The sequence below is a fragment of the Hermetia illucens genome, chromosome 2 (genome assembly GCF_905115235.1).
Source record: "Hermetia illucens chromosome 2, iHerIll2.2.curated.20191125, whole genome shotgun sequence".
Taxonomy (NCBI): Eukaryota; Metazoa; Arthropoda; class Insecta; order Diptera; family Stratiomyidae; genus Hermetia; species Hermetia illucens.
This window is the reverse complement of record NC_051850.1, coordinates 134505803-134517808: the sequence shown is the minus strand read 5'-3', so window position 1 is coordinate 134517808 and position 12006 is coordinate 134505803. Positions and strand designations below refer to the sequence as shown.

The following is a 12006-nucleotide window of genomic DNA, read 5'->3' as shown; positions in this document are numbered from 1 at the left end:
TAGGAAACGTCCAGCCATATTAGCGTTAAGTCCTTTGTCATGACCTGGGCAAAAACGATGAATATCCAGTTTGACCCCTGGTTGGTCACATTTGACTCGATGTTATCCGAAGAACATATAGAAATATTGAAGCTGGCGCTGGGGGCAACGACCATCCTGTACACTGCCCAAAATGCTCAAGTTTCGTAAGAAATGCTTAAAACCGAGCACCACCTTCCCGTCTCCCACCTATTCAAACCACTCGAGCCATCCTATTGCCTACCCGATTTCCACATGTTCTTCCGTGTCCATCACCGATGCCATGCGAAGCGGAACCATACTACCCGGCAAGACCCACCCATTAAGCCCCATTAATATATCCAATCCAAATTTCCTTGAATTCGCCAGGAAATGGTAAGAATTCCTGCAGATATTTAACGCGATGGATAGTATTCCGGCTTCCATCAATGAACGTTAGGATCATCGAGTTGAACATCAACTTCATCATCAGCCGAGTTCGCAGGCATGAGTTCGAGCTATTCCTTGACGAACACAACTCATATATGTAGTGCTGCTAGGTGAAAAAAGGTTGCACTATAAGTACAACCCGACTTTTCCAACTTCAACTTTTTCCATACTGACCGCCTACAATCCAACCAACCATCATTATCGCCGAAAAACTCCTGTCTTACGAACACTTCCCACTCGCCAACTGCTTCAAACCACTCGAAGTTGCTCTCATGTTCTTTGAAACCCAATCGTCCTCGGTCTTCGTTGCTGTCGTCTACTGTCCGGACCAGTCCCTCGATATCGACTATTTCCAAAGGTTTCAATCCTTTTGTGTCCCCCAACCAAAAGCACAAGGTAAAACCTGACACTTGATGATTGATGAAAACTTCAACGCCAGGCACCAGTCTTGGTTTTATGCTTGGTTGAACTACAAGGGGGAAAGACTCCACCGTTTTCTAGCAAGCGCCCATCCAAACATAAACCTGTCCCACTTTAGCCCAACCCACCTTCAATGAAGGTTACTATCACTCATATCTAGATCATTTCATCATTAGCAGTAACATCGCTGCGAGCTCCATTACAATATTTATCCTTTCCTGGAAACCGTCCTCGGCAGTGACCATGATGATTAACCTTCTCGAAAAAGCCATCCGTCCCTCCCGCCCTCAGTTCCGGATTACCAGCAAGCGAACTGGCAACTCACTAACTGGATCCTAAAGTCCAGACTTGATCCACAACTGTTTCCATCCAACAGCATGGTATCCAACGATATCATCGTTAGAACAATTCGCCAGTACACTGAACTAATTCAGCAAGTATTTAACGAACTGATTCCAACTCTCCGCAACTACCACAACTTCATCCCTCTCCCCAATGATATCCTCGACGATATCAAATTCAAAAAGAACCTTTGGCCGAAACTATTTGCAAATAGATATTCTCCGCAGTCCTCTCACTTTAGTGGAGAAATCCGCAACATTGACCTATCAATCCGCCAACGAATTTTAACCCTATATACTGACTCCCACGACAATTGTCTCTACAACAAAACAAGAAATCGGTAGGTCCTGACAAAATTCCATGCATAGCTCTCAAAAAAGTAAAACAGCAAGGAAAAGTAAAACGTTATGATGAAATTTGGATTTTGCAAAACAGAGGTGAACGAGAAACCCTAACAGAGCTTCAAAAAGTGATCCCAATTCATTAATTGGAATCAGAGCAAACTCGGCTAAAGTCGAATCCTTGTTAAAGTGCGCAGTTAGCAGCTAGATAATATACTTTTTAGGGAGCAGGAGCTTGATAAAAAGGGATGCGGCTACGGAGCTCGGCACAGACCGGCAAATCCGCCATCTGTGGCAGGACCTTCTAAGTCTTTTTTTCTACCTTAGATTTTCCGGCCAGGATCATAGTCAACCATACAGATTAGGTGACTCACCCACTGTAGCCTATCGAGTCAGATTTGACTCAAAGGCAGCCATGATATCGCTGAGACTTTTAATCGTCTCCTAGACTACAGCCTAAGAAAGGATAGTACCTCTGGGTAAATAGTATTTCCTGTTCACTCCTTAATGGAGTCCTTATGTCGTTGTGAGCCATACTCCAACAGTTTTTTTCATAGATTGCTGCTGAAAAAAAGTCTGATCTGTTGCCGATTTGCCTGAAGTAAAGGCTCTTTGTTCCGTACCATCAATGCTGATGGTATTCTGGGTGTATGACACTATCCGGCCAAGCAAAACAGCGGAGAAAATCTTACAGATGGTACGCAGTAACGTGGCACAATCATAATTGCTGCATTGCTTGATATCCTTCATTTATGTATACGACAGATTATGTTTCGTTTTCAGTCATCAGGCATTGATTCGATATCCTAAACTTAGAGTCTAAGTTGGCGATCTACTTGTAGTAGTTGGTAGCCTCCATATTCAACCAATTCGTGTCTTCGCTATTGTGGTTATTAACAATTCATCAAAACGCTGAACCCATCACACTTATATGGCCATACTGCCGGAAATCAAATGGCCCTCTTTATCTCGACTGAATGAGTACCGAGGTGTATATAATTTATTCCTGTTAACTTATCGATAAAACTTACCCGCCTGATATGGTTGTATCATGAGTTCGCATACCCGTTGGTTTTCATAGTCGTCTTTTTTTAAGGTTTTGTGTAAAAGAAAGCTGTATTAAAATCGATTTACTGTCTGTCTGTCAGCCCGTCTGTCTGTCTGCCGCACGCATTTTTTTTCCAAAACGGCTAAACCGATCCAAACGAAATTTGATGGACAGATGGGAACTATGAAATCCCACGCATACAAAGAGTGATATTTAGGTGAAGTTTAAAGGAGGCTCCCTATACATGCAAAAGGGAATTTAAATTTTTTTTTTTTCACAGGATATAGTCGTTTAGGATATTAAATGAAAGATCTTGGTTAGTGCTCCATTGGCTAATAGCATTGACCCGAGATATTTAATTCGCTCAGTTCTGGGTAGGTTACTGAAGTTGACAGCACTGAGCGATTTAAATATGTTGAGTCAACGCTGTCAGCCAATGGAGAACTGCGTTATGCTCCTCACATAGGGAAACATAAAACCTTTTATACCTGAAGCGTCAAGCTTCCGGTTTCCTGACTTGTTTTCTCTGTGAAATCGCTTCTTCGCTCGACGAATTCGTGATAAGTACTAGCGCCTGCCCGCAAGCTTTGAGATTTCTGCATTGCCTAGTCTACAGCGTTCTTCCGTTCTCTTGTAGCTTACAATTACCATCGAGCTAGTTGTTCGGCTGGGGACAAATAAAGTTATAGCCTTACCAATGAGGACGTTCTTCAACAGATTGTGAAATTAAGTGCATTTTACAATGCGCGGCATCTGATAGCCGTGTGGCTATTACGGCATCCATTTCCCTTATATAAGTTACAGAGGGTTCTATTTGTCAATGGAGATTGGAGGCGGAGTTGTTATTCGGGCCCGCAACACCACGTCAACTAGAAAAAAATCCGAGGTTATATTGACTCCCCTTATATGCTCTATCATTTATCAAGGTTGAGAAGTTTGCGGGTTTTGATTAACACCTAGTGGTTGAAGTGTCCTCATTTAAAAACACCCACGTTTGTTTGTGAATCTCTTTTTGTGTAAATCAGATACAGATACAGAATATCTGGTCGAAATTATTTTATCACTTACAGAAGGCTAGCGATTTTCGGATCAGCAGCATCGTTACGGAGTTCACATTTCAAAAATCAATAAAAGCCCATATACAACAGCTGAAGGGCTTAACCGGAAAAGCCGTTTTGTTGGATGTGTGGATAACGTTTCATTCATATGGGGTCATAGAAAAAGTCTTGGCGGTTATTTCAGTAAATTTTAGAAAAAAAGTCCATCGTCGTCTATGACCTCTTGCCAGTTTTCGGTTAGGGTTTTGTGATTTATCGGTTAAAAAAGTTGGTGAAGTGATTTTCAATGGCTGAACCGATTGTCACAAAATTTGGTGAGAATATGTGGTCTGTATGTCCCTTTACATGCAGCGAGTGGCGCAATTTTGTGTTGAGTTTGAAGGGGCGAAAGGGGGTGTAATTTTTTTCCAGAATATAGGTATGTGGCATATCAAATGAAAAAGCTCAATTAGTACTTTTTGAAACTCCACCCAATATCTTTTTTCTGATATTGGGTGAAACATATGGGAGTGAGGACTCGAAATGTGTGCCCTAAATAGTGAAGCAGGTCTTGCTCTCAGAACCTATCCAACCAAAAAAAAATGTTAAAAAAAATCACGGTGATGCATCTCTACGAAATCTATGCCTCAAAATACATCCAGTTCGGTTATCTGCACAAATAAACTCAATAATAGTAGATTTTCATATTTTAGAAATTTACCCAGCAACCCCCTTAAGTTCATCCCAGAAATACAAAATTTGGAATCAGTATATAGGACATAATTCTGATGGCAATCCAACTAAGCTAAGTCAGAGAATGTGAAAGTTTCACATTTCAGGAAAATTTATTGCACTCTAAAACGTGTATGACATCATTATATAAGGTAAGTTATATGAACAGTGGGGCCAATGGGGACATTTTAGTTTTCCTTTTTTAGATTTATTTAGTTCTTTGTATATCAGTGCCTATTACTCGAGATAGACCTATGTATTTATAAGTATGTGCTAATAAAGCTTGTATGCAAGTAATGCAATTAAGTGAATTATTTGCGAAATGATACTCCGGGAGATTAGATGAGGTTTGTGGGCAAATTTATGATGGTGGTCATATGTTTTGTAGATTATAGAGGACAAAATGGCAACTCCACAGAATTCTTATCTAGAATTTTCATACTCCCACGTAATTATATGATCGAAAATAGCTGGGCGCTTTGCAGGGTCAAGGCTGACATGGACATAATCAAATGTTACCACTTTGAAAAACTTTACTCGTAGTTACTTTTATATATAGCCTAGAAAATTAATGAGGGACGGTTTTGGTCTGCAGAGATCCCACCTGGCAGCAGAAGGACGGTAGTGATGTTCTGAAGATTTTGAGTCCTGCAAGGACGACTATACGCTTTATATTATGACGAGTCGACATAAAGCGCCTATCAAATTCTCCCTTGCAGTTTTCTGTGCTTTTCATGAGTAATATTTCGTAAATCTTTCATGCGTAGAATGATGTTATTTGTTCTTAATTATGGCTTTCCTTGTTCAGTAAAAACTTTACTTACCCGAATTTTACGCATAGCCCTCACAATTTCAGTTCGCTCCTTTGGACGTGGTACCTCCTTCCAGCCTATCAGCTGTAAAAAAAAGAAAAAAGAGAAAATTAGTCTACAGGTATGATTCTTTTGGTATTCAATATAGAATAGATATCACTAATCGGTTTGTCCTAGATTTATTCGCATCACTTCAAATTCTGAGATTAAAATAAGAACATCTTTCGTCAGAATAAATCAATATCACGGTCTTGCAATCAAAACTGCTTAACGGCGCGAAATATTCGATTGTAAACATACAACGCATTTGCGACCACTTTTCTGAAACATAGGAAGAGAAGCGAACCTGTGTATAGGCGAAGGAGCAAACTTTCATCAATTCAACACTCATCAGAAAAACCATAACATGTTTTAATGTTTAATTCGTTCACAACATTTCGCAATTTGAAATGCAACACAATATTACAAATGCCGAATCGCATTACTGTCCATATTTACATTTGCTGCATTTGCAACGCAACGCGAGTGGGCGGCAACGTGGCGTATTGTGGCTAGTGAAGCAAATTTGCTGGGCCAAGTAATTTTTCAAATATCAATCTTAATATGAAACTAAGTTTATTTTTGTCATTTTCCAGGATAAAATGAAAGTTAGAGAGATTTTGTTGACGACAATTCAATTTTCTGGTTTAATTAAGGTACAAATGGGCAATGGAAGTGAAGCAGATTTAATAAACGTGTGTAGTCATATATTTACTGCGCGCTTTATATCCACACAAATATGAAAAGCTGATTTGAGTTCGCGCAGATTCCATGAAATATATTTTTTTCCAGAAGACCCCATTCTGATTCCAATGTTTGAACAGAGTTCAGTTGTACAACAAAAAGTCGTTTAGGAGCATACTTTACTCCTGAATTCATATTCCTAATGCAAATTTTTTAATACACCATAAACCATGGAAAAATGATAAAATGATTACTCGTTTTTTTTCCACATTTATCACAGAACAAGTACATTTTGCAGGCTTTCCATCTGACTCTCCATTTATCCGCCTCATTACGACGTTTGTTATTTTCCAGCCCGAGTTTCTAAGCAAAGAAAGCTCAAGTGAAACCAACTCGATCAAATGCACAGAGCGACATCTTCCATTAGTCTTGGAAATGCTACAAACAGCAATTTGCGACAAAGTAGACTAATTCCTTGAACAACGGGAAATCGCACTCAAGAACAAGAAAAACTTCTTAAACTCTATTAGGATAACCATCAGTTTGCAAGTTCTTAAAAATCTGCCGTCATTTCAGCAGCATCATTTCTGAAGCATTTCAGCACACAAATACAGGAGTTTAGAAGTAAAAACTTTCTTTATGGACAAAAGAATCAGTTGAATAAAAAAGGTGAATTATTTTACTTGGTCTTACTCAAAGAATTTCCAACGTAGCGAGAGAATGCATGTAGAGAATCTCAGCAACTTGTGGAAGTGAGGGAGGAAAAAAATAACGACGTGCTTACAGACCTATTGAAGCGAACAAACCTTTTAATCCTTCAACCCCGTGAAACATATACAAGCAATTCAGGATGTCAGGGTGGTAGATGGAATTGAGCTTTACTGTCAAAAGGAAGGTGAGGTGTTTCCAAGGGAATGAAAAAGAAAAGTAAATTTACCTTGAGGGGAATTGGGGTGGTGTACTTGTTTTTGTTTTATGTGTCACTGTAATTCCGGAATCTTGTATTTAAGGGATGTCTCTTTGTGATTAAAGCAAATTTTGACAAGTGAATTGAATTGAAACATTTTCTATTTTAGCCCGACGTTTCCAACTTACAACTAAAGAAACTACCACCCTTACCTTGGCCATCTCCTGATAACCAGCAACATTAGTATAAATTCGAAATCGAATACATTCCCTTTTCTCAAAATCATTCCCATCACATCACATCAGGAACGTTAACTGGCGGCTCATTGATCAAACCCTTAAATCCAAGCTATCCCAAGTCATAACTTCTTCAAAAAGACCAAATTTCAAAGGATATCCGTGATAGCATACTTTGTCAGTATACCGCACCTTCTTATACATAGTTTAAACCATCACGAAGGGCATATGTGTGCAGGAAACCCCTCCTGAATTCATATTTTACCGATCGATATCAATAATTTACCAAAGCTAAACTACCCAACTGAAGGGTTGCTAAACTACCCCTTAATCCTCAGAAGTGCCAAACGATTGTCTTCCACTGGAATGAATGCAGATTACTCCGAAAATGTCGTCTACCACCAAGAACCTGTCCTACAACATCAACTCCCATAAGCTAATTCTCTATTTAGGCGTCACTATCCTCTCCACCTTATCACCTTCACCGCCAGCTTATCCATTACTTACCCTAATAAGGCACTAAACTGAGAAAACTATCCCTTCAATTCACTGTATCATATTCTTCGATCCAATGAATCCACTCCAGAAAAATGGTGGTACGAATTATTATACATATCTGACCAGATCCTTTACAACTCCCGCGAAACACTGCACACCGATGTCGTCATGAAAGGATATGCCGTGGAATTCGCGGAACGGTGTCGGTCACACCCAACCCCCTAGTTGCCGAGTAACTGCGGACAAGTTGAATTCTGTATCTCTAAGGAGAGTGAACCAATTCAAATAGTTCTAGCAGGAGAACAGCCAACTGCCAACAAGGAAACAGACAAAGGGAATGCGGTTGTAATTCTAAAAATATAGACTGCAAGCAAACAACTATGAAAAAACTCAGGAATTCCATAAGAATAGTGAAGAAGCTAGAAAAAAAGTGCTCCAATGTTGGCTACAGTTCCATAAAGACGAGTAATATCAGACCCCACGTTGACAAGATCGCTTACTCAAAATTAAAGTATGCTCAACTGCAGAGTTGCCCGACAAGAAATATAACTCTCCAGGAGCCAAGAACTCTCGTTTACCAGGGCAGTCAGTACATGGTGATAAGACGCATCCTTTATGTGACAACCCTACTTTTAGGAAAATCTTATGGATTCAGACTGAAGAATCGAAAAATAGCCTATCCAATTTAGAATGCTATGCAAGCTAGTATGAGTTTATCATGCAATGGAGGTCGACCCCACAAAACATTCTTTTTAGTTCTATGATCGTAGGAACCAAATCAGTACACCAAACTGGGAATGAGAAGAAACGACTAACAGAACCCCATACTAAATGCAATATGGTTCGTTAGATGAAAGTGCATTTCCGCAAAACTGGCAACCATAAGAAGAGAAAAACTGACAAATCAGGCAGCCAGGCTCAACATTGGCAAACCCGGAAGACCTCAGCCAGCAGGGGTCAGTGGTCACAACGCAGGGGCCAGTAAAGCTGCATCTAAGATTTCTATATCAGACTTTTAGAGAAAAAAAGTTCTCAATGGCGCAGAAGCCAAAAGTGTATCTGCGCCTTCTGAATTAGGGCCAGTAAACGGAAGGGGACCTGGAGAAACCTTAGAAGAGACCTACGCGTTCAACAGCAGAGCCCAAGAATGGAATGGACATGAGTGTATAATCGAGCGACTTCGATTATCGAGACCAGGCTCGGCCCCGAGCGTGCTGGGGGTAGCCGCTATATATCCTTACGTAATCTACTACTACTATGTAAATAGCGTTCCTATAAATACTTGGCGTCAGCTTTACGTAACCTTTTACGAGTGCATTTGTATTTCTTGTAACTTGTATTTTTCTTGTAATTAAGGGTGCGAAATATTTTTATATCCGAATGGTGACTTATCAAACTATGCTTCTTCAAACCTGTTTTTCTCGAAACGATTTTTTTCAAATTTGCAGGAATCCTAACTACAAAAGTAATGAGCCGACCATTTGGAGGTATGATTCTTTGTAAAATTATGAAGAATATGAGCCAACTTTGGTTTTGGAAAAAATGGTAAAAATTTAAATAATTTTTTTCCAACAGCTGCAAAATTTTTAATTTTCATTGTTTTTATTTACACGCAGGTTCGCGTTCTGAGAAAATACATTAAGAATGTAAAATTTAAACCCTTTTGGTTTCAGATAAAAATTGGAGTCCCGACACGTCCCGCAATTGGACAACTCTATAAAATATGTAAAAATAAGCCTTCTAACGTGGTTTTCTCCTAACGGCCAGGCTGGGAGAAAGCGGCACTGCCGACTTGTAGTGAAGGCGATAAGACAAGATAATAGATGATGAATTTTCCCAAAATCACAACAACCCAGACATATGGTCATTATAATATTTGACAGGGCAACCGCCTAAACTGAATTTGAAGTTTGTTAGAGCCCTTCATTTCTATACCGCAACGATATATTAGCGCCAAAATTACCCAAAGTAAAAGTGGTAGATGGTGGAGCATAATTGCTTCCGATTGGGACCGATGACCAATCATTGTGACAATTAAGAAAAATAAATACCGTACCAGTTCTAGGACTTGGTAATACGCCCGTAAACGAACACAAGGGGAAACCGAAGAACGGTATTTCCAAGTATGCATAGAATGATATTGGGATAGTCTTGATTAAAGAACACTGTGAACAGATACGGGCAGATAATTTCGGACACTTCTTGCAAAAAAGAGGCGAGACTAACGTATATTTGTTTTTCATTGCTGTTCTGGTCTCTTTGGAAGCCGATGGATGCCCTCCTGAATCAATCGTGGTGTCGGGTTACTTATCGGAATATGAGGCCTGGATCCCACTAGGTAAACTCCCTGCTATGAAGATGAAGGAGCTACCACATCTTCTCAGATGTGATGATAACGCTCACAATGAGATTTGGAGAAGGAAGGACACCAAGAAGGAAAGAGATGGAATGTCGACCAAAAATGAGGAGTACAAAGTTACTTACTTTTAAGAATTCATTTTTCAACAAATAAGGCAAAACATAGGTTGGCCAAGGACGGTTACCGTTATCAAATCAGCCATATAAGTTTGCAGTACTGTAGACAAGGTACACATGGAGTACCTCAATTTTCGATGGCTATGGAATGGCAAGGTTTAGCGGAGACTATACAGTGTAGTGGAGACACTATAGGTCATGCCTCAATAACAGCTGGGACTGAAAGATATCGTGAGAATGTAATTTGTCGTAAGTTTCCTTCCATTGGCTACGGCAACAAGGTTGGTGAGTTTCTCCTTTCAATACCATCGGTCGGAGCCATTTATTTTCCTTCCCTTGCTGATACTTTTTGTCAGATCCATATTGGTTTTGCTCCGATGTAGGTAGATGATTTGGCTTTAATGCTCATTCCAGTGCGTGAAACCAACCACCTCCTTAAGGCAAGGTAAAGTTAATGATACTTGCAACAAAATTCTCATGCGAAATAACCAATAATAAGAATGGCTCCTGAGGACTCCACTTTACAAATGACACAGTGGACTTAAGCCATACTATAAACCTCGCAGGCCTTTCACTGTTGTCATAAATGCATACGTGAATAATTATAGAAGCATGAAAATGGTTTTAAAATTAAAGTTTAAAGGAACATACTCGTAAACAATAATTCGGGAGAACATCATTATGTCCTTGATAGCAAAGCTTTTGTTTTGTAGGCTTGGTGTTCATAATCGATTTTCCTCACTAAGCATTTATTTATTTGATCAACAATAAACGGAGAATACTCCATCTACTTATTGCATATCCGTGCATCTAGAAAACACAAGGAAAACAAAAAATTAACAAAGTGTTAGTAACTCTATTTTTGTGAGTGGCTAGGGATGGAGCCAGAGGACCAAGCTGCAAACGAAACGACTACAGAAAACAGTTTCAAATCGTCTGCATATAAAAAGCTAGGACAGATAAATAAGGAAAGAAGATCGTTGACGAAAAATGAAAATAGAAATGGACCGAGGATGGAACCTTGGAGTACTCCCGATGAGGGAAAAAATGGAGACGGGATGCAGCCATTAAAGAAGACACGATTTACTGTACCTTCAAAGTAAGGTTTTAACCAGGAGAGAATACTTGCCGGAAATCTATACGATCGAAGTTTGATGAGAATCAAAGATTAATAGAATCAAAGGCTTTGGAGAACTCAGTATAGTTTAGTTAGCAGAAAAGTCGCTGAATTGCAACAAATTGGTAACAGTCGAGCGACCGTGTTGAACATGCTGTTCTTTGACAATGAAGTTACCGAAACGAGACGACAGACAGTCTTTTACGTACTTTTCTTTGTGGTAACGAGAAAAGGATGGATATTAGTCGGTCATTTTCGGCCCGGGTATTGTCATCTTTTTTGTGTAAGGGTTTAATACTAATTTTTTCCACATATCCGGAAAAATACCTTAGGACAAGTTCTTATTATAAATGATAGTAAGGGGAAGAGAGATGCTTACATTTTTCTAGGAAGAGATTCGAAACACCATCGGGCCCGCAACCGCCACTAACGTTGACGTTTCCACGGAGGGATTCGACAATTGAGGAACTCAGAAGAGGAATGGATGGTATACTAGCAGAAGAGGAACCAGATGTGATGGAAGAGAGGTAAGATGAATTGTTACGAGTAGAAACCGAGGAGAAATGATCCCGAAGAAGTACACAAGCTGATTTAAGGGAGTAAGAAGTATGATCATCCAATTTTATATTATCAGCGGGAGAAGTGAGCGACGAGCGAAAATTGCGGACATTTGACTAGAGGAGTTTGAATTTCCGTCGCTTGAGTGAGCCTTCAATGCTGTTTAAATAGTGGGAATGTGTATTTTTGATCAGAATTTTCGCTGGTGAACGTAGAAGTATAAACTTTGTCCTGTCTTCGAAATTGCCGGAATATTGAAGCCTCAGTCGAGCTTTGTGTTTGTCATGAAGAGTATTACATACCTCTACAGTGA

At 39.7% G+C, this 12006-nt stretch overlaps 1 protein-coding gene across 2 annotated transcripts in view; it reads right to left on the bottom strand.

Moving 5' to 3' along the window:
• The window catches only part of LOC119647418 (capon-like protein), a 389473-nt gene that overhangs the window by 148309 nt on the left and 229158 nt on the right, over positions 1-12006 (bottom strand). For both annotated transcript variants that reach the window (XM_038048308.1, XM_038048306.1), the window contains exon 3: positions 5192-5263. In XM_038048308.1, coding sequence (XP_037904236.1) covers positions 5192-5263 — 72 coding nt within the window. The remainder of the gene's footprint in view (positions 1-5191; positions 5264-12006) is intronic.